This window comes from Mustelus asterias, chromosome 9 (assembly GCF_964213995.1).
Source record: "Mustelus asterias chromosome 9, sMusAst1.hap1.1, whole genome shotgun sequence".
Classification (NCBI taxonomy): Eukaryota; Metazoa; Chordata; class Chondrichthyes; order Carcharhiniformes; family Triakidae; genus Mustelus; species Mustelus asterias.
Window position 1 is genome coordinate 4,535,862 of NC_135809.1, and position 23,974 is coordinate 4,559,835.

General features: G+C 45.0%; 2 protein-coding genes across 3 annotated transcripts in view; one reads left to right on the forward strand and one right to left on the reverse strand.

Moving 5' to 3' along the window:
* fgfr1op2 (FGFR1 oncogene partner 2) overlaps positions 1–23,974 on the reverse strand; it is a 103,702-nt gene that overhangs the window by 29,480 nt on the left and 50,248 nt on the right. The gene's annotated exons all lie outside the window — the stretch shown is intronic.
* slc17a8 (solute carrier family 17 member 8) overlaps positions 1–23,974 on the forward strand; it is a 74,755-nt gene that overhangs the window by 6,959 nt on the left and 43,822 nt on the right. For both annotated transcript variants that reach the window (XM_078219542.1, XM_078219543.1), the window contains exons 2-3: positions 1,776–2,031; positions 4,690–4,808. In XM_078219542.1, the coding sequence (XP_078075668.1) occupies positions 1,776–2,031; positions 4,690–4,808 (375 nt within the window). The remainder of the gene's footprint in view (positions 1–1,775; positions 2,032–4,689; positions 4,809–23,974) is intronic.

The following is a 23,974-nucleotide window of genomic DNA, read 5'->3' on the forward strand; positions in this document are numbered from 1 at the left end:
ACTGCGGGAGGAAACTGGAGCACCCGGAAGAAACCCACGCAGACACGGGGAGAACGTGCAAACTCCACACAGACAATAACCCGAGGCTGGAATTGAACCTGGGTCCCTGGCGCTGTGAGGCAGCAGTGCTAACCACTGTGCCTCCGCACCAACCACTGGTTGTAGTCTCAGCTATACCTTCCTGCCTGGGGCTCCCATATCCTTTGACCCCACCGGACCCACACCTCCCCCTTCCTCCACCGTCCCCCCTCTCCCCCACCCCACCCCTTGCCTATCAAAAAATGTTTAACTCTCCCTTGAATATGGGATTGTGGTCGGTGCAGACTCGATGGGCCAAATGGCCTCCTTCTGCACTGTAGGTATTCTATGCTTCTATGATTCTATATTCAATGACCCAGCCTCCACTGCTCTCTGGGGGAGAGAATTCTGCAGACTAAGGACCCTTGGATAGAAAAGAAAATCTCCTCATCTCTGTCTTAAAAGGGAGAGCCCCTTATTCTTAAACTATGTTCCCTAGTTCTGGTCTTTCCCAAAAAAGGAAACATCCTTCTGGTATCCACACTATCCAGCCCCCTCAGGGTCTTATATGTTTCAGTAAGATCCCCCCTCATTCTTTTAAACTCCTGTTGAATGGCCCCAACCTGTTCAACCTTTCCTTGGAAGATAAGCTCCTCATCCCAGGAATGAGTCCAGTGAAACATCTCTCAACTGCTTCTAACTCAATTATATATTTTTCAAATAAGGAGACCAAAACTGTACTGAGTATTCCAGTTGTGGTCTCACCAAGTCCCAGTACAGCTGCAGTTAAGCCTTTCTACCTAAATCCATTCCCCTTGCAATAAACATTTGTCTTCCTAATCATTTTGCTCTACCAGCAGACTAACTTTTTGTGATTCATGTAACAGAACATCAAGATCCCTCTGTACCCCCGAGTTCTGCAAACTCTCTTTACTATTTTCTATTTTTCTATTCTCTCTATGGACAAGGATGGAGAGGGTGATACAGATGTTTAATCTCCCACCAACACCATTTGTCTGTGATCTCCTAAAGATTCCTTGTAAAATCTCAGTTTGATTTTGCAATACAGACATGAGCCTGATTATATTGGAAGCTTTGTGGCAGGATTTAGCATCAATGACGTAAAGGTAAAGTCGCCATAGTCCCGAATGACCATGGGTTGCCCTCTCCTTTGAGGGGGAGAGCTGACTGGTGGTGATTTAACCTGAGGATCACCACACCTCCGGCGAGGGGCAAGGCTGAGAAGGCAGAATTTCATGACTAACCTCAGCCGATACGGGAATCGAACCCACAATATTGGCATTGCTAACCAGCTGTCCAGCCAACTGAGCAAAATTGTATTTGTCAAGGAGCAGCAGTGGCCAATAAATCTCCCCAACATTGTTTTGGAAACTCTGCAGCTAGTGTTATTAATCCACTTTAGCTTCCTGTGTCACCCCAGTTTCCAAAGTTACATCCTAAGGACTGTACCACATAAAGTATTGGGCTGTTAAAATGATTAATTGAATTAAATTTAATGGAATGCCCATCTAAAGCAATCTGTGGAAACAAATGTAGACACTCCTTTGTGTCTCATTGCTTCATGCACAGAATGATCTTGATTTTATGCCTAGTTCCCTTTGTGACAATGTCAACATTTCCACAATTTGCTGTTGCCTTTGATCCTTTATTATTGCTGTCACCCCCTCCTCGCCCACCCCCTCCCTCCACCCCCCCCCCCCCCCCCCGCCCAACCCCCACCCCCAAACCCCTTACAGAGCTGTGGATGGCACAAATACGGAGGAGGAGGAAGAAATTGAGTTGAATGAAGATGGCCAGCCGGTGAGGACCGCGGTGTTGAAGCAGCCGTTATGTGACTGTCACTGCTTTGGAATGCCGAAGCGTTACATCATTGCCATCATGAGTGGACTTGGATTCTGCATCTCCTTTGGCATCAGGTGCAACTTGGGTGTGGCAATAGTTGAAATGGTCAACAACAACACCGTCTATGTGAATGGCAAGGCGGAGATTGAGGTAGGTGCCATGCAAACGGAATGAACTTGTAGAGGGGCAAGTAACATAGTGACAAGGGAGGAAAATTGGGAATGCAATGATGCATCTTTTCTGGGTGTAACCTTTGACCATGTTCTCATGTAAGAGAGCCTCAAAATTCAATTGGCGCCAGTGTGACCCCAGAAAGGAGTTGGGTGGAAGCCCTAGGTGTCATTGAACCATCTGCTGTTGCCTGTTCCACATCCCACTGATTGCCAACTCCCGAGTGAAGAGCAAGAGATGGTATGAGTTAGAGCAGTCCAAGAGTTCAATATTAGACCCCAATATGTCCCCACAATATAACCAGCTCCCTCTCTCGGCAAGACTGAGATTTCACTGGTTCTCCCTAGTCACGTTTAAGTGCAAACTGAATAAGTAGATAAGGGAGAAATGAATGAGATTACATAATGTTGAAGGAAACTTGTATAAAGGATAAATATTAGCTTGCACCGGTTGTGGCAAGTAGCCTGATTCCATGCTGCAAATGCTTTGTGATCTGTGTAATGCCCCCATCAAAGTTCCTGGAACAGTCCAAGAGCAATCTACAGATTTGCACCAAAAATGCTGCCATAAAATAAGATGGAGCGTGGGTGGTTGAATAGAATTAACTCTCAACCTCTCAAAGGGAAGGTTGGGTAGGCATGAAGTGGTGGGTCTGAGTTTTCAAGAGCCTCCAATTGCCAAAATCACAGCTGCTGTTGTGAGAGGACATGTAGCTGTGTGGGGGCGGGGGGGGGGGGGGGGGTTTGGAAATGATACTTGCACCAGGCAGTCATCCTATGATAAATCTTAAACCTATTCCGAGTGGAGGTTCATGACAAAGAATCATTTCTATTACATATCTCTGCTGCATGTTGACTCTATTTGAGCGCACACAGGAAGTGATGAAACCAAGACATCCAATTTCAACCAGAAACTGCCTGTTTCAGTTATATCAGTTATATCAGTTATTTTCCGATAATCTGGAGAATGGCAAACCTAAGCTTTTTCCCAGCATGGATCACTGATCCAGTTAATGTCAGCATCTATCTCCGTTTCTTTAATGTTAATTCCGGGGATTTGGGTATTACTTGCTGAGGCAATATTTATTGTCCATCCCTAATTTCTCTGGGGAAGGTGATGGTGAGCTGCCTTCTCGAACATAACTGAGTGGCTTAAACAGCAACTTCAGGAGGGGCAGTTGAGAGTCGACCACATTGCTGTGGGTCTGGAGTCACATGTAGGCCAGACCGGGGAAGGACAACATATTTACTTGGTCCAGAAACCCCTTTGCTAGAACAAGGTTCCCACTTTGTCATATTCTTCCAAATTCGTGACATCAATAACCCCGATTAACAGGGCCAATAGGTACATGAGAACACCATCATCTATAGGTTCCCCTCCAAGACACACACCATTCTGATTTGGAACCATGTTACCGTTGCTTCATTGTTGCTGGGTCAATATCCTGGAACCTTTTTTTCCTTTATTCTTTCATGGGATGTGGGTGTTGCTGGCTGGGTCAGCATTTGTTGCCCATCGTGCCCTTGAACTGGGTGGCTTGCCACATTGTTTCAGAGGACAGATAGGAATCAACCACATTGCTGTGGCTCTGGACTCACATGTAGGGCAGACCGGGTAAGGATGGCAGATGTCCTTCCCTAAAAGAAACCAGATGGGTTTTGACACCAATGGTCTCATGGTCATTCCAGGTAACTCACTGAATTTAAATTCCTGCTGTGGTGGGATTTGAACCTTTGGCTGGAATTCTCCAACCTCTCTAGCAGCTGGGATTTTCCGGTCCTGCCGCAGTGAACGCCAAATTCCCCGTTCTTGCTGGCAGCAGGGCGTACAAGGCCGGAGAATCCCGACTCGGCTGGGCCTCTGGATTACCAGGCTGGTGCCAATAACCACCAGGCCACCATCTCCTTTCCTAGCAGCGCTGCAGATGTACCCACGGCACAGACCGCAGCAACTCACAAAGGTGGTTCATCGCCGCTTTCTCAAGGACAAACGGGAATGGGCGCTAAATGTCAGCCCTGCCAGCGAACGCCCACATCCCCAGAATGGATAGAAAAATGTATTAAGTATCTTTGACAGATTGTTCCTGGAGGATATCTGAACTCATTCTGAATGTAACATGTGTAGGAAGTGATTCACGCAATCTAATTTGTGTATATAATTGAGATTTCAAAAAAAAAAGTTGACTCTGTCAACTGCTAAATACGAAGAAAGGCAGAAATCTCTCTGCAGGTTGGCAGCCCGTGTGAGGAGTTAATGAAAAAATCCCTGTGTATCCCAATCATTTGTGTAGGTAAGTACGCAGGTGTGTGCTTGTAAAATAAGAATGGAAGAGCAGGGATTGGGCAGTGACACTCAATTTCACTGAATCTTTGATTCATTTTTGTTAACTTTAATGAGATTTGCTGAAACGCCAGAGGAACTAAAGGCTGCCTTTTGGGAGTTTCTGTGTTTTAACCGGAGGAGTTGTGGATGAGCAGCTGTTTAATGGGTAGATGAGGCTCTTTGGTAATGCTGTACATTATATCAATAACAGTCCATTTCAGACAAAGATCTAATTAAGCAGAATAACATTGTGAGCAGATATGTCACGGGCCACAGTAGTTCTGTTCCTTTCTCTCTCTCTCTCTCTTTCTCCAGAAACCTCAATTCAACTGGAACCCCGAGACCGTAGGGCTGATCCATGGCTCCTTTTTCTGGGGTTATATTCTAACTCAAATCCCAGGAGGATTTATTTCCAACAAGTTTGCTGCAAACAGGTAAGAACTTTAAGAACATTAGAATTTAAGAAACAGGGACTGGAGGAGGCCATTCAGCCGCTCAACCCTGCTTTGCCATTCAATAAGATCTAACACTGATCTTCCACCTCCACTTTCTGGCACTACTCCTGTGTCCCTGGAGCGGGATTTTCCAGCCTCTCTCATTGGTGGGATCTTCTGGTCCCACAGATTGTGACGGACATTTGAATACTCATCGCATCTGTGGGGAAACCCATCGCATCTGGGCTAGAAAATCCCAGCCTTGGTGTCCAAAGATCAATTGATCTCAGCCTTCAATATCCTCAATAATGGAGTCTCCACACCCCTCTGGAGTCGGGAATTCCAATAATTTGCAATTCTTCGAGTGCAGAAATGTCTCCTCATCCCAGTCCCAAACAGCCAGTTTGTGGGCTAATTGGATCAGGCTTTCAAAATGCTGGCAGAGCCATGAGGGGCTGAATGGCCTCCTTCTGTGCTGTAAAACTTCTGTGTAATTCAATGTCAATGCGTGGTTGAAGCTGGACTGACAACAACACACCATTATCCACATTTCAGTGTGTGCTATCAGGTGGATAATTCAACTAGAAAGAAGGGTTGACATTAATTTGATTTGATTTGATTTGATTTATTATTGTCACATGTATTAGCATACAGTGAAAAGTATTGTTTCTTGTGTTGTATACAGACAAAGCATACCGTTTATAGAGAAGGAAAGGAGAGAGTGCAGAGTGTAGTGTTACAGTCATAGCTAGGGTGTAGAGAAAGATCAACTTAATGCAAGGTAAGTCCATTCAAAAGTCTGACAGCAGCAGGGAAGAAGCTGTTCTTGAGTCGGTTGGTACGTGACCTCAGACTTTTGTATCTTTTTCCCGATGGAAGAAGGTGGAAGAGAGAATGTCCGGGGTGTGTGGGGTCCTTAATTATACTGGCTGCTTTGCCAAGGCAGCGGGAAATGCAGACAGTGTCATTGGATGGGAGGCTGGTTTGCGTGAAGGATTGGGCTACATTCACGACCTTTTGTAGTTTCTTGCAGTCTTGGGCAGAGCAGGAGCCATACCAAGCTGTGATACAACCAGAAAGAATGCTTTCTATGGTGCATCTGTAAAAGTTGGTGACAGTTGTCGCTGACATGCCAAATTTCCTGAATCTTTTGAGAAAGTAGTGTCAGCATGGAGGGACCAGGACAGGTTGTTGGTGATCTGGACACTTAAAAACTTGAAGCTCTCAACGATTTCTACTTCGTCCCCGTTGATGTAGACAGGGACATGTTCTCCACTATGCTTCCTGAAGTCCATGACTATCTCCTTCGTTTTGTTGATATTGAGGGAGAGATTATTGTTGCCGCACCAGTTCACCAGATTCTCTATCTCATTCCTGTACTCTGTCTCATCATTGTTTGGGATCTGACCCACTACGGTGGTGTCGTCAGCAAACTTGAAAATCGAGTTGGAGGGGAATTTGGCCACACAGTCATAGGTGTATAAGGAGTATAGTCGGGGGTATAAGGTGTATAAAGAGTATCGTAAAGTATAGTAATCTAATGGCAGTAATAACCTCAGGATCATCCAAGCTCTTTACAGCCAGAAACATACTTCTGCAATTGTTGTAATGTAGCCAATTTGCACACAGCAAGCAGCCAATTTGCACACAGCAAGATCCCACGGTCAGCATTGTGATAATGAGTAGATCATGTCAAAGGCCACAGTAGTTCTGTCCCTATGCCTGGTTTAGGGATGTTGGATGAACATTGAACGGAACACCAGGGAGAATTTCCCTACTTTCCTTCAAAACAGTGCCATGGGATCTTTAACATCAACCTTTTTGATTTGATTTGATTTATTATTGTCACATGTATTAACATACAGTGAAAAGTATTGTTTCTTGTGTTCTATACAGACAAAGCATACTGTTTATAGAGAAGGAAAGGAGAGAGTGCAGAATGTAGTGTTGCAGTCATAGCTATGGTGTAGAGAAAGATCAACTTAGTGTGAGGGAGGTCCATTCAAAAGTCGGACAGCAGCAGGGAAGAAGCTGTTCTTGAGTCGGTTGGTACGTGACCTCAGACTTTTGTATCTTTTTCCTGATGGAAGAAGGTGGAAGAGAGAATGTCCGGGGTGCATGGGGTCCTTAATTATGCTGGCTGCTTTGCCGAGGCAGCGGCAAGTGTAGACAGAGTCAATGTTCGGAAGGCTGGTTTGTGTGATGGACTGGGCTACATTCATGATCTTTGTAGAAGGACAGAGGGGGCCTTGCTCTAATGTCTCATCCTTAAGACAGTGGGTGAGATCCTCCAGCCATTCCCACTGTGGGATCTTCAGTCCCGCCAAAGGCAACTCCCTCTGCCCACCCAAGGTGGCCTTCATGGTGGAAAGACGGAGGAGCCGTGTAAATGCCGTAGACATCGGCGGGACTGGAAGATCCCACTGGCAGCCAATGACGAGACATATCCATTGCCAGAAAGCACACCACAGGCAGGGCTGGAAAGCAATCGCCGGCAGTGCAGGGCTCCCTCAGTGTTGTACTGGAGTGCCAACCTCAATCAGGTGCACTTCTGACTGTGTGCTTTCAATGTAGACTCGGCACTCGGCAGTGCATCAGGAACCTATGGACCCCGAGAGTGCGAATTTATAATGTCTGCTCCCCTACTGGCAACTTTTACCACAGCCTTCCCCAAAGGAATTCTATCTTATCAATCAGAGACATCATGAAGTATTTCACATGGAATGAATGAAAGTACCATGGATGTTAATGTACCAGCACAATCCCACAAACAGCACTGGATGAATGTGAGCCATTAGATAGTTTTTTTGATGGTTTTTTTGAACCAGGTCACTGGGAAAGCTCAATGTTGTCCAAGATTGTAGTTCCGATTCCGGGACAGTTCTTTTGAATAGCCTATTATGAATTATAATTAAGCAGAGTGGATTGGACAACCATAGAACCATGGAAAAGGTACAGCGTAGAAGGAGGCCCAACTTCTCCATGCTAGACCGAGGACACCCAGATCTCTTTCTGACCCCAGCTTCCTGCACTCAGCCCATAATCCTGTAACTTACGGCACTTAAGATGCTGATCCAGGTTCTTTTTAAAAGAGTTTAGGGTCTCTGCCTCCACCGCCAACTTGGGCAGCGAATTCCAGACACCCAACACCCTCTGCGTAAAAACGTTTTTACTCATGTCCCCTCTACAGCTACTGCCACTAATCTCGAATCCATGCCGCCTGGTTCTAGAACAGAATTAAACTCTTTGAAGTAACCAGAAAAATAAAACAGCAAAATGACTTTCTTCTTTATCTAATTTCTGGGAACATTCATATTCCAAATCATTTGGATTTCGGCATTTAGTTACTGTAGTAATACACTCCTTTTTCCATTGATATCTTAAACTGTATTTTAGCCTTGCTTTGATTCAAGTTCAGAGGGAAATGGGAGTTCTGCCGGGTATCCATGCCAACACTAACCCCATCACTATATCAGATTATCCAACCATCTCTCTCATTGTAACTGTGGGATCTTGCTGTGCACAAATTGACTCCTGCATTAGCTTAGGTAACAGAGGCTAGGCTTCAAACATGTTTCAATGGGTGTGAAGCATTTTGGGATCTTTTGGAGGTGTGCCAAGGAGCTACAAGGTTATAGAACGAGGGGTCACTGTTGAAAAATAAGGGATCGCCCATTTAGGATAGAGATAAGGACAATTCCTTTCTCTCAGAGGGTGGCGAGCCTTTGGAACTCTCTTCCTACAAAGGCTGTGGAAACAGAGTCCTGGAATATTTTTAAGGCAGAGCAAGATAGATTCTTGATAGACAAGGGGGTGAAAGGTAATTGGGGGTAGGTGGGAATGTGGGGTTGCGGTTACAATTAGATCAGTTATGATCTTATTGAATAGCGGAGCAGGCCTGAGGGGCCGAGTGGCCTACTCCTGCTCCTAATTCCTATATTTATATGTACATAAATACACGGTCTCTCTTTCTGACAAAGACACACCATCAATCCAATTATAACTATCAGGATGTTCCAGCAGAGACATTAGTGGCTCCAATTGATTGTCAAAGCATCTAAAATATTGAGAGCGCAAGTCATTGAATGTTTGTGAATGAACGGCTTGAGTTTACATCGTGTGGTATTGGAGCAGATAACATGGAGTGTGATTTCCTGTGTGGTTTCAGTTGCCTGATGGGGCAGGAGGAGAATTTAACAGAGTTATTTCCCCCTTCTTGACATTTTGCCTTGCCACATGGATTACATGGCTCCTATCACAGAATACTACAGTGCAGAAGAGGCCCTTCGGCCCATCAAGTCTGCACCGACGCATGAAATGCCCTGACCTGCCCACCTAATCCCACTTGCCAACACTTGGCCCATAGCTTTGAATGTTATAGCATGCCAAGTGCTCATCCAGGTACTTTTTAAAGGATGTGAGGCATCTCGCCTCCACCACCCTCCCAGGCAGCGCATTCCAGACCCTCACCACCCTCTGAGTAAATAGGTTTTTCCTTAAATCCCCCCCAAACTTCCCCCCCCCCCTCACTTTTAACTTGTGTCCCCTTAGAACTGACCGTTCAACCAAGGAGAACGGCTGCTCCCTATCCACTCTGTCCACGCCCCTCATAATCTTGAACATCTCAATCAGGTCGCCCCTCAGTCTTCTCTGCTCCAGAGAAAACAACCCAAGCCTTTCCAACCTCTCTTCATAACTTGAACTTATAACTCCTGGTCTGGGGGGAGGGCTGGTGGACTAGGAAGAGTGTATCCACAATGTTCCAGCTGTTATGCGTATGGGGCTAGGCTTTGTGAAGGAGCCAGTCTTTCCCTCTTCTCTCATTTTTGTATGAATTTAGTCATTTTGCCATCAATGCTAGGCATCAAGAAACAGACAAAAGACCTGACCCAGGACTAAGGGTTCAGTTCTGCGAGTCCAGGTTTGGCACATTGAGAGCAGGATAGGAATTCACCGCCAAGCGGAGAATCCTGGCACGGTTCAAGCCTGGTAACCAAAGTGTTCATCAAAATGGAAATGGATAACTTGAACTCTGCAGTAACGGATTACTGTGATTCTGACTCTACTTGTGTTAGAGAGAGAGAGAGAATCGGGATTTAATTTAAAGGGAAGTGATGGCCCAGTGGTATTATCGCTAGACAATTAATCCAGAAACACAGCTAATGTTCTGGGGACCTGGGTTCGAATCCCGCCACAGCAGATGGCGAAATTTGAATTAAATACAAAAACTCTGGAATTAAGAATCTACTGATGACCATCAAACCATTGTCGATTGTTGGAAAAACCCTTCTGGTTCACTAATGTCCTATAGGGAAGGAAATCCGCCGTCCTTACCTGGTCTGGCCGACCTGTGACACCAGACCCATAACAATGTGGTTGGCTCTCATCTGCCCTCGGGCAACTAGGAATGGGCAATAAATGCTGGCCCAGCCAGCGATGCCCATGTCCCATGAATGAGTAAAAAAAATTCAATATCATATTGTGTTTCTCAGAAATCTTTCAGCGCATTTCTCATGCGAGGAATTATTTTGAAATGCTGTGCTGGTTGTTATGCAGGTCAGTGCACCCTAATATTGTGCACAGCTCACTCAACAAATCCCACCAATGAATAATTGATGTTGGTTGAGTGTTAGCTAAGACACCTGGAAGAGCGTTCCTGCTCTTCCTCAAAATAGTGCCATGGGATCTCAAAACTCCATGTGAGAGGACACACGGGTCTTGGTTTAAATGATTACTGACAGGCCTAGATAGAGTGGACGCGGAGGGGATGTTTCCAACAGTGGGACAGACTAGAACTCGAGGGCACAACCTCAGAGTGTATGGACGCTCCTTTAAAACTGAGATGAGGAGGAATTTCTTCAGCCAGAAGTTGGTGAATCTGTGGAACTCATTGCCACAGAGGGCTGTGGAGGCCAGGTCATTGAGTGTCAGATATAGATGGGTTCTTGATTAATAAGGGGATCAAGGGTTAAGGGGAAAAGGGAGGAGAATGGGGATGAGAATCATATCAGCCACGATGAATGGTGGAGCAGACTTGATGGGCTGAATGGCGTAATTCTGCTCCTATATCTTATGGTCTTATGAATAGGGCGACAGCCCCAACAGTGCAGCACTCCCTCGGTAGTGTGCAAAAGCATTGCTATCTTGTCCTTTGGAGTGGAGCTTTTCATAGAAATCATAGAAACCCTACAGTACAGAAAGAGGCCATTTGGCCCATCGAGTCTGCACCGACCACAATCCCACCCAGGACCTACCCCCATATCCCTACATATTTTACCCACTAATCCCTCTAACCTACACATCTCAGGACACTAAGGGGCAATTTAAGCATGGCCAATCAACCTAACCCGCACATCTTTGGAATGTGGGAGGAAACTGGAGCACCTGGAGGAAACCCACGCAGACACGAGGAGAATGTGCAAACGCCACACAGAGGGTGACCTAAGCCGGGAATCGAACCCAGGTCCCTGAAGCTGTGAAGCAGCAGTGCTGACCACTGTGCTACCGTGTCGCCCCCATTCCCCTTTTGGAATGGAAATGTCACCCGTTTCGACATGTCAGTTTTATAAAAAACGCAATAACCATAGCATGGCGAATTTAAATGTTCCAACTCACCCTTTTGGATAATGTACACACAGGGGAAATATTCACACATCCATTGTCTGAGAATGGCATCATTTTTTGTACAATTTAATGAAGGGATCTGTGAAAACATGAAAGCTTTTTGCATTTGATCTTATATCTTAGAGTAGAATATTTCATGTTGCTTATTTTAGGTCCTGCTGTGTCCATGGACTCTCGACGCACTGTTATTAGCTTTTAAGGTTTTCACTGAGCCAGCTATTGCTGGTAAATTGATTAAATTTTAAATGCACTTTTTTCTGCTCACACAGGAAGAGAACAGGAAATATCTGCCTGTGTGTGCACAGATAATTTATTAACCATGATTCTCTTTGTCAAATGATATGTCTGTAGTAACAGGATCTTGAGGATACAGTCGGTACAGTTAATTATTCATGCAGCTTAATCTGTACTCACAATATCAGATTATACTGTGAAAACGCAGCTAGCAAGGTGGCTTTATAAAAGGGAGAAGATGGAGATAAACTTCACCGTTTACTACAACCACCTTCACAGCTTTCCCGCGCATACAGAGATGGATCCTCCGATTCAAGAGGAAATCACTGCAGATGCTAAAAATCAGGGAGGCGATGGCCTAGTGGTATTATCGCCGGACTATTAATCCAGAAACTCAGCTAATGTTCTGGGGGCCCGGGTTCGAATCCCACCACAGCAGATGGTGGAATTTGAATTTTTAAAAATCTGGAATTAAGAATCTACTGATGACCATGAAACAATTGTCGGGAAAACCCATCTGGTTCACTAATGTCCTTTAGGGAAGGAATCTGCTGTCCTTACCCGGTCTGGCCTACATGTGACTCCAGAGCCACAGCAATGTGGTTGACTCTCAACTGCCCTCAGGCCGCTAGGGATGGGCAATAAATGCTGGCCAGCCAGCGACGCCCATGTCCCATGAATGAATTTAAAAAATATTAAAAGTCAGAAAAGGCTGGAGATACTCAGCAAGTCTGGTGGAGAGAAAAGTAGAGTCAATGCAGGCATAGTGACCGCTTTGCAGGACACCTCCATTCAGTCCACAAGCATGACCCTGAATTTCCTGTTACCTGTTATTTCAATTCTCCACCTTGGTCCCACTCTCTCTGGTCATTCTATCCTTGGCCTGTGACAGTGGAGGAACAGAACCACACTGTCCCCTTGGTACGTTACCACCTTCTGGACCCAACACTGGGTTAATCTATTTACGATCATAACCTCTGCTTCCGTTATGTTTTGTGGGGGTTTTTTCCCACTGTTTTTTTCTTTCGTTATTCCTTAACTTTGCATTTGGACAGCTGTTATCCAGCTGATCACACCTCACTCGGGCACATCTTTAGTGTCTTTACCCATCACCAGTCCCTTTGGCTTTTGTACAATGCAACCTCCTGCCCTCAACCTATCCCAGACCTTCCCTGTGTTTGTCTTCCCCCTCGCTCACTTGCCCTGAATCTCGAACTTTCCTCAGTTCTGGCAAAAAGTCACAGGCCTCAAATATTTTTCTCTCCACAAATGCTGCCTGACCTGCTGAGTATTCCTGCATATTCCGATGTTTGCTGTTAAGGGTTAACGTCCCAATAAAGAAGAGTGAGAAATGTGATAGGAGCACTTTGGTAAGGGATAGGTATCTGTCAGAAAATCTATCTCTGACAAAGGAACTACCGTTGGAAGGCAGGAACGTGATAAATGAAAAGGATATTTTTGGGGATTAGTCTCAAATACTTGCCAGATTTCTGCAGCTCAAAACATTTAAACTTATTTTATTTCTCAGCAAGTTCAGATGTTGTAGATAGTCAAATTACAGGTGTCCTTAATCGCAACATTAGAAACAAGAGGAGACCATTCAGCCCCTCGAGCCTGTTCTGTGATTCGAGTAGTGAATGTCTGACCTGTACCTTGACTTCCTTTATCCATCTTGGCCCCAAATCAGTCTTGAAAATTCCAATTAACCCTCGGCATCCACAACCTGTTGAGAGAGAGAGTTACAGATTGCCACTGTCCTTTCCGTGAAGCAGTGCTTGCTGTCTTCACTTCTGAACAACATAGCTCTAATTTCTTTTCCTTTATTCTTTCATGGGATTTGGGCATCGCTGGCTGGGCCAGCATTTTTTGCCCATCCCTAATTGCCCTTGAACTGAATGACTTGCTGGACCATTTCAATGAGTTAACCACGTAATTGTGGAGCTGGACTCACCTGTTGGCCAGACCGGGTAAGGACAATAGATTTCTTTCTCTCCAAGGCATTAGTGAACCAGATGGGTTTTTACAACAATTGATGATAGTTAAATGGTCACCATTAATGAGATTAGCTTTCAATTCCAGATTTCATTCAGTAAATATAAATGTAAATTCCACCCTTGGGATTTGAACCCATGTCCTCAGAGCATTAGCCTGGGCCTCTGGATTATTAGATTATAATAATGCTTGTTCTGGGCTTGCCCACAAGAGGAAATAGTTTCTCTGTGCCTACACTATTTGATCTTTGATGTTCAAGGGGATACCAGCCTAGTCTATGCAATCTGTTCTCATACTTTAACCCTTTTGGCCCTAATATCATTCGAGTGAATCCGCATTAGAAACATACATAGAAAATAGAAGCAGGAATAGGCCCTTCGGCCCTTCAAGCCTGCTTCATCATCAAATTCAATACCCTGATCCCTGCTTCCCCCCATATCCCTTGATTCCTAAAACCCCAAGAGCTAAATCTAATTTATTCTTGATTTTAGCCTCAACTACACTCTGTGGTAGTGAATTCCACACATTCACTACTCTTGGGGTGAAGACAGTTCTCCTCACCTTAGTTTTAAAAGGTTTACCCCTTACCCTTAAATTATGACCTCTAGTTCTGGACTCCCCCGCCATTGGGAACATTGTTTCTGAATCTACCCTGTCTAACTCTGTTAGAATTTTATAAGTTTCTATGAGATCCCATCTCACATTTCTAAACTCCAATGAATATAATCCTAACTGACTGACTCTCTCCTCATATGACAGACCTGCCATCCAAGGAATGAGCCTGGTAAACCTTTGCTGTACTCCCTCTATATCAAGAACATCCTTCCTCAGATAAGGACACCAAAACTACAAACGATACTCCAGATGTGGCCTCACCAATGCCCTATTCAATTGCAGTAAAACATCCCTATTCCTATACGCAAATCCTTTCGCTATGAAGGCCAACATACCATTTGCCTTCTTTACTGCCTGCTGTACCTGCATGCTTACTTTCAGCGACTGATGCACAAGGACACCAAGGTCTCACTGAGTATCTGCCTCTCTCAATTTACACCCTTTTAAATAATAATCTGGTGGCCTATTCTTGCTGCCAAAGTGGATAACCTCACATTTATCCATGTTATACTGCATCTGCATCCCTTCCAAGGCCAATATATCCTTCCTGAGATCCAGTTTCCAGAACTGAACATTATTCCACATGGGGTCTTTTGATTTGATTTGATTTGATTTATTATTGTCTCATGTATTAACATACAGTGAAAAGTATTGTTTCTTGCACGCTATACAGACAAAGCATACCGTTCATAGAGAAGGAAAGGAGAGAGTGCAGAATGTAGTGTTACAGTCATAGCTAGGGTGTAGAGAAAGATCAACTTAATGTAAGGTAGGTCCATTCAAACGTCTGATGGCAGCAGGGAAGAAGCTGTTCTTGAGTTGGTTGGTACGTGACCTCAGGCTTTTGTATCTTTTTCCCGATGGAAGAAGGTGGAAGAGAGAATGTCGGGGGTGCGTGGGGTCCTTAATTATGCTGGCTGCTTTTCCGAGGCAACGGGAAGTGTCGACAGAGTCAATGGATGAGATGCTGGATTGCGTGATGGACTGGGCTTCGTTCATGACCCTTTGTAGTTTCATGCGGTCTTGGACAGAGCAGGAGCCTTGGGTCTGACCAAGGTTCTATACAACTGAAGCTGTACTCCCCTCCCCTGCAATCGCAAACCCCCCCCCCCCCCACAACCTCCCCCACGGCTGTGTAGGATTGACTTGGATTTTAAGGAGTTTCTTAAAGGAGGAGGCTGAAGGTAAAGATTTTGGAAGGGAATTCTAGCATTTTGGGCCTTGACAGCTGAAGGCATGGTTACCAATAGGGGAGCAATTAAAATGGTAGTCTCTTTAGAGGCCAGAATTAGAGGAGTGCACCTATCGTGGGGTGGGATGCGGCGGGGGGAGGGGTTACACAATTAGGGAGGAGGCAAGACCATTGAGCGATTGGGAAGCGAAGATCAGAGTTTTGAAATCGAGCTGCTGTTTAACCTGGAGCCAATGGAGGTCAGTAAACACAGGGCTAATGGGCGGCTGAGGATTGAGTGAAGGAGGATCATTGTTCAGTAACACAGTGCAGTCAGTAAGATCTCCGGCTACACCAAGAAACTGGAAATGAAACTGATCGGCAGCTGCATGAGGTTACTGAGATAAACATCAGGGATTTTACGGCCTTGCTCGTCCCGAAACTGTAAAGTCCCGCTTGAGGTCAATGGACCTTCCCATTGTCCACCCCTCGCCCGCTCTGATCCCTGTGGCGCAGGGCGGTAAAATTCTGGTCGAGATGTCTTTAAAGGTGAGGAACGGATTACCAATAATGTATATGGAAGCATAGAGGACAAAATGCAAAAGTCACGCCAAGCAAATGGAAGACATCAGTTTGGCCCAAGTTGGAGAATTGAGTCCAATTCTGGGCAATGCATTTTGGGAAGAATATGAAGGTTTTAATGAGGGTACAGAAGAGATTTGCTGTAATAGCTCGGGGGGGGGGGGGGGGGGGGGGCGGAGATGGATTAAAGTTTAAAGTTTATTTATTAGTGTTACAAGTAGGCTTACATTAACACTGCAATGAAGTTACTGTGAAAATCCCCTAGTAGCCACACTCCGGCACCTGTTCGGGTACACTGAGGGAGAATTTAGCACGGCCAATGCACCCTAACCAGCACGTCTTTCGAACTGTGGGAGGAAACCGGAGCACCCGGAGGAAACCCATGCAGACACGGGGAGAACGTGCAAACTCTGCACAGACAGTGACCCAAGCTGGGAATTGAACCCGGGTCCCTGGCGCTGTGAGGCAGCAGTGCTAACCACTGTGCTACCGTGCCACCCTATGAATTACTAGTTACTAGTCACCAAAATTTTGTTCATTTATCCCAATATTTCTTCGAGGCTCAGTGTCAAATATTGGTTGATGATGTTCCTGTGAAATGCCTTGGGATGTTCTATTGTGCCAAAGGCATTATATAAATGTAAGGAGTTGTTGTTATCCAATTATTATCAGGTATACAGCAACAGTGCACTCTGGTACTTTTCCAGCAACTCAGTCGCACTCGTCATTTTTAACTGGCTGAGGCCATTCATTTTTGCTCACATTAAGTCCTGTAGCGTAGTGACGCATGTCTTATTGAACCCACTAGATGGTACTGTTAACAGAGGAAGTCTAGAACATACACAGTAAATGGACTTTACAGAGTCCCTGAGGTCACACTCATTGAGAAGAATGTTAAACAGCCCACACCCAGGGAGAAACAGTAAATAAAATCCCAAAGTCAGCACGGGAATATTTTTTGATGAGTGAGATTATTGTTGCTGGGTCAATTTGTTACATTAGTTAGAAGGGCTAATGCGGAGTGAGACCAGACCCGGGTTGGTTTGATGGTTAGGAGGGCTAATGCAGAGTGAGACCAGACCCAGGTTGAGTTGATGCACTAAGTACACCATTTCTGCTCAGAGTCAAAGGAGGAAACCGGAGCACCTGCAGGAAACCCATGCAGACACGGGGAGAACGTGCAAACTCCGCACAGACAGTGACCCAAGCTGGGAATTGAACACGGGTCCCTGGCGCTGTGAGGCAGCAGTGCTAACCCACTGTGCCACCGTGCCACCCTATGAATTACTAGTTACTAGTCACCACATCAGAGTCAAAGGCACAGAGAGTGTTACACTGTCCAATGAGATGTTAAACCAAGCTGCTGGCTGTGTGTTTTGATGCACATTAAAGGTCTCATGGTATTAGTTGGAGAGCAGGAAAGTTCTCTCACTTTCCCCAACCAGTTTGTACCGGTGTTTATGTCCCACATTTCAACTCAGCCCATCAGCCAGTTTTTATTTAAGTGCCTCTGTGCTATGCACCTCAACCACTCCATGTGGAAGTATCTTCTTCCTTATCAACTTCTGGGTAAAGAAGTTTCTCTTGAATTCCCTACTGAGTTTGTAAAGAATTATATCATGGGATGGGGATGTCACCAGCAAGGCCAGCATTTGTGCCCATCCCTAATGACCCTTGAACTGAATGTCTCGCTTGGCCATTTCAGAGTCACCCACATTGCTGTGGATCTGAGTCACATGTAGGCCAGACCAGGTAAGGAAGGCAGATTTCATTCCCTGAAGGGCATGAAGTTTATTTATTAGTCACAAATAAGGCTTACATTAACACTGCAATGAAGTTACTGTGAAATTCCCCTCGTCGCCACACTCCGGCGCCTGTTCGGGTCAATGCACCCTAACCAGCACGTCTTTCAGATTGTGGGAAGAAACTGGAGCACCCGGAGGAAAACCCACGCAGACACGGGGAGAATGTGCAAACTCCACACAGACAGTGACCCAAGCCGGGAATTGAACCGGGTCCCTGGCGCGGTGAGGCAGCAGTGCTAAGCACTGTGCTACCGTGCCACTCCAATTGACCCAATTACTACAATCGATAATGGTTTCATGGTCATCATTAGACCTTTGATTCCAGATTTTTATTGAATTCAAATCTTACAATTTGCCAGGTTAGGATTCGAACCCGGGTCACTTGAGCATTACCCTGGGGCTCTGGATTCCAGATCCACTGACTATACCATCATACCACCTATCTTATTTTCATTTTTATGGCATCTTAGCTTTTGACTCCCTCTATAAGTTGAAATAAGTACTCTGTATCTAACCTATCAAACCCTCTCAGGTCACCCTCAGCCCTCCCTTTTCTCGAGAATAGAGCCCCAGCCTGTTCAATCCTTCCTGGTCATTGTAATCTCTTAGCTCTGGTATTATGTCTGATGCCGTGCCTATGATCGGCAATCAATTGAACCATTTAATGATCTCCCCCATGTCATAATCAAGGTCAGAAACTCCAAGGTGTTTTATGAAGTCAGCCTAGACCATGGATGGAATTTTACAGTCCCGCCCACCACGGGAATCGGGCAAGGGGCGGACCATGGAAAAGTCCACTGACCTCAAGCGGAATTTTACTGTCTCAGGACAAGTGAAGCCATAAAATCCCACCCCACATGTTTTGCACTTTGAATTTGGCACGGGTAAACATCAGATATTTCACCCCAGGTATGATTCTAATGACCAACTAGGGAGCTTTATCAAACAAATTTTATTTAAGAATATAGTTAACACATAGAAAATTAGTAATAATTTTTACAAATTACAAATAAGAAAAAAAATCAACCATGATATTGTATAAACCTTAACAGCTCAATGTACTGTTCCAACACAACATTCCTAACAACACATGCCCTCAGTTTTGGTTTAGCACAAAAAATATCTACGTTCACATGATTTTAAATGCTCTGCAACACCTGCTGTGAATTAGTCCTTTGGATGGAGAATTAAAACTCTGACTCCTTCATTCTGGAGCCCCCCAGTACCTCGAGGTAGAGATAGTGCCACTGCTGCCTCGAGCTAGCAAACCACCAGCTGCAAAATTTTCACTTCAGAAAGGCAAGAAAGACTGCTTCCAATTAGCCAGCAGAATTTCTAATAGCAGGGAGAGAGACAAACACGCTGCCTTCAGCCTGCAGTCCAAGCACCTTCTAACCAGCCAGCAGCCAAAACTGAAAGTAAGGACTCTTGTGAGGAAAGAAACTGCCCCACTTGACCTGCCAATCATTGTTCCCCCCAACAGTTCCAACGAGGTCGTAAACTCCAAGGCAGTGCATTAGGCCCAGATTCAAAATAAACAAAAAACCTGTTGTATGATTCTAACAACAATAAAAGCAAGTGGGGAAGCCATGGCCTAGTGGAATTATCGCTAGATTATTAATCCAGAAGCTGTTCTGGGGACCTGGGTTCGAATCCCACCACGGCAGATGGTGAAATTTGAATTCAACAAAAAATATCAAGGAATTCAGATTTTACTGATGAGCGTGAACCCATTGTCGATTGTTGGAAAAACCCATCTGGTTCACTAATGTCTTTTAGGGAAGGAAATCTGCCGTCTTACCTGGTCTGGCCTACATGTGACTCCAGATCCACAGTGATGTGGTTGACTCTCAACTGCCCTCCAAGGGCAACTAGGGATGGGCAATAAATACTGGCCAGCCAGCAATGCCCACGAATGATTAAAAAAATTAAAAGGACATTGACTCAGACAGGTCGGCAACAAGCACAGAAGCCCCTCTTAACAGAACTGCAGAGAAACATGATTAAAATACATTTCTTAAAGACACAGTAGCATCACACCCAGCCTGGAATTTTGAATTTGTATCGCTTCTGAGGTCTGGTTGTCAGATAGATTATTTATTGACTGAGAAATCCATTACCGTTTATGTACAAAGTGGGGATATGTTCGGAACAATATATGAGTCTCTTATGCATTGAGTTAGCTAACAAGCTGGTATAAATATATCAAATGTTTGATAGGAGGTGGGAGGTAAATAGACACATTGGGCTTGAATGGAACTCACTGAAAACCCATTCACTTGGAGTTAAAATGAATTCCATATTCTCTTTAAGATGTTTGAGCAGTAAATAGCCCAGGGCCACAGTGTGGGCGGGTGTGATTGAGAGGTTTGAAACTGATGGTGGTTGATGTCGGCTCGAGGGTTGGTAAATATTGCTTTCCTTTCTTTTATTTCACCCAAGGGCAACATTTGAAAACTGCTGAAAATGAAGTTGAGAATTCATTGATTTTAATTATAATTTCAATTCTTTTTTAGGAGACCCTTTCCACCCTCCACAGGTATCTAAGCTGCATGTACTGAGTTCCTCTCTGGTATATAAAACACAGTTAACCCTCTGATCCTTTAGTGTTGATGGTAATTTGACGCAAGCTCATCCAACAGTTGTACAAGAACAACAGGGAGCTGAGAATTAACCACATAACTTTTTTTATTCATTGGATGTGGACATCACTGGCTGGGCCAGCAATTATTGCCCATTTACCCTCCATATCAGAGGGCATTTGAGAGTCAACCACATTGCTGTGGCTCTGGAGTCACATGTAGGCCAGACCGGGTAAGGATGACACATCATGAGTTCGATGGGCCTTTACAACAATTTGACCATGGTTTCATAGTCATTAGACTTATATTTTAGCCAGTTTTTTAAAAATTGAATTTAAATTTCACTATCTGCCGTGGTGGGATTCGAACCCAGTGTCCCACAGCATTACCCTGGGTCGCTTGATTACTGCCGACAAGACCATTACGCCATCATCTCACCTTGTATAACTTTAGCAGAAACTCTCTTCCTTATTGCTGACACATTTCTCACTGGAAACTACCTCCGGCTGAACCATACCCTTCACAACATTGCTTTCATATTTGACCCCGAGATGAACTTCTGATCACACATCCACATCATCAATCAGACTGCCCAGTTTCACCTCTGTAATGCTGCCTGACTCAGCCACATTTCAGCTCCTTCTCACTGTTGACACCCTCAATCATGCCTTTGTTACCACCAGACTCAACTATTCTAACCATTTACTTACTTTTCTTAAAATCCATTTTCCGCATTCACTTCATCTATCGATATTTCTTTGACCTTTTATGCTTCCACCTGCTTTATTTATAATGCTCCCATTCTTTGTATCATCGGTAAATTGGGATATTTGGTAAATTTGACTTCCTATTCCGTTATCACTATAAGGGTGGCACGGTGGCACAGTGGTTAGCACTGCTGCCTCTCAGTGCCACGGTCCCAGGTTCAATTCTGGCCTCGGGTCGCTATCTGTGTGGAGTTTGCACGTTCTCCCCGTGTCTACGTGGGTTTCTTCCGGGTGCTCCGGTTTCCTCCCACACTCCAAAGATGTGTGGTTTAGGTTAATTGGCCATGCTAAATTACCCCTACTGTCAGTGGTATTAGCAGGGTAAATATGTGGGGTTTTAGGGATAGGGCCTGGATGGGATTGTGTTCGGTACAGACTCAATGGGCCAAACGGCCTCCTTCTGTACTGTATAGATTCTATGATTCTATCTAAATAATCAATGAATGTGCTGAATAATTGAGGCCACAGCAAATCCTGCAATTAGAATACCTACCCTTCCTCTCTATCTTCCGCCACTCAACCAATTCAGTTCCGTGAGCTTAAACCTCAGGAGACAGTCCCTTCTGGGGGACCTTATCTAATGTCTTCTGGAGGTCCATGCAAATTAGATCCATAAACACTTACCACTACTGTCCATCCCTTCAATCAGCTCTGGCAGACACTTCACAAATCTATGCTAGCTCTCTCTGCTCAGCTGAAAGTTGTTAATGTCTTCACTCTATCCTTAATTATAGACTTGAGTAATTTCCTGACAACGTGTCTACAGCTCCCTGCTTTTCTCGCTTACCTTTTGATGCGCTATCAATAAGGCGAAAGACTACCGATATGCCAATATAAGTGTAGGCTTTTATTCACAACAGAATCAGGAGCAGATCCCAACAATTAACCGACCTGGACTGAACAAGGGGGAGGAGACAGCCACCTTTATACTAGGTGCTGAGGGGAGGAACCAAACTGGAAGGGGATGTGTCCAGGTATGACAAACACACACAACGGTGGTCCATATAGGACAAAGGCACAACTGAGGTCCACCACACCTTTCTGAAATAGCAGGCTGAAATGCATAATTTTCCTCTCCAGAGGAACGATTCCTAAATTGAGAGAACTCTGGAGATGATAGTGAGGGCATCTCCTACTTCCTTTCGATATCTCTGTGCATCTTCACGCATCTACACAATGCCTCGTGGTGGCCTCAGGTCCATGCATTACTTTCTAGTACGAGGATACTCTCAGTTAATTGGAGGTTTCAACATTGCGACTGGCAGCTTTTTGTTGGGTATCAGGGAAAAGGAGCAAAGATAGCAGAATGGAGTTGAGGTTATTGAATGGTGGAACAGACTTGAGGGGCTGAATGGCCTCATCTTGGTTGTGCATTCCTCCAGTTGGCAGCGTGCTGGGACTGAGAGTTGGAATACTGGAATGCTTAATTTCTGAAGCCCTGGCCCATTGTCATGCCTTGAGTCTCAAACTGCCTCCAACCCACCCATTTCTAATTTGATTGGAGTGGGAATGGGGGAGGGGTTGGCAATTGGAATATTTTAATGATATGCGAACAGTGGACTTTAATTTATTCATGGGACATGGGTGTCGCTGACCGGGCAGCATTTATTGCCCATCCCTAGTTGCCCCAGGGCAATTGAGAGACAACCACATTGCTGTAGCTCTGGAGTCACATTTAGGCCAGACTTGGTAAGGAGACAGATTTCCTTCCCTAAAGGACATTAGTGAACCAGATGGGTTTCTCCGACAGTCAACAATGATTTCATGGTCATCAGTAGATTCTTAATTCCATTGAAATCAAATTCTATCATTTTGACCTACCTTCCAGCTTCATCCCTGGCCATTGCTCTCCCCAGACATTGGGAAACCAGGGGATAAAATAAACCAATTGCTGTTGCATGGAATAGGGAAGCAGTGACTTTGCAGCACTGCTTGTGGGCCAAGAGAAGCAGGATTTCTGCCCACCCCTCCCCCATCTTCTTCCCTGTTTCCCAAAGGGTACCCCTCACCCTGGAATCCAATGACATCCCTCACATGATTGCTGTCTCATCCTCGACATTGCGAATCAGACCCTCACTGGGTTTGGTGACTATTCCCCAACACCTGGACCTAACCCCAATTCCCCACAGCGTTATTGATCAGGCTACAGGCTCCCCTACTTGTTTCTGGATCCTAACTGCTCTGAAGAATTTCCCCTAACTACTGAGTACAGGGGGCCAGTTGCAGGAACAGGACAGACGCTGTGAAGTTAAAACTGTGAAGGCAATGGCCTAGTGGTAATATCGCTAGACTATTAGTCGAGAAACTCAGCTAATGTTATGAGGACCTGGGTTCGAGGACCTGGGTTCGAATCCCGCCACGGCAGATGGTGGAGTTCGAATTCAATTTTTAAAAAATCTGGAATTAAGAATCTACCGATGACCATGAAACTATTGCCAATTGTCCGAAAAACCCATCTGGTTCACTAATGTCCTTTAGGGAAGGGAATCTGCCGCCCTTACCCAGTCTGGCCTACATGTGACTCTCCACTGTCCTCCAAGGGCAACTAGGGGTGGGCAATAAATGCTGGCCAGCCAGCAATGCCCATGTCCCACAAATGAATAAAATAAAGTGGACAGGGTGATCAAATCTCCTTCTTTCTGTTCACCAAACCTGGTTTACACCGTCAGGACACAAGCTTGTGAAGAATTACTGAAACCAATTGTAAGGAAGTTGAATTAACATAAAGAGAAAAAGTGACAAGGTAATTACACTCTCTCAAGCTGATCCAGTAACGCTCAGAATGTCGTCAGCT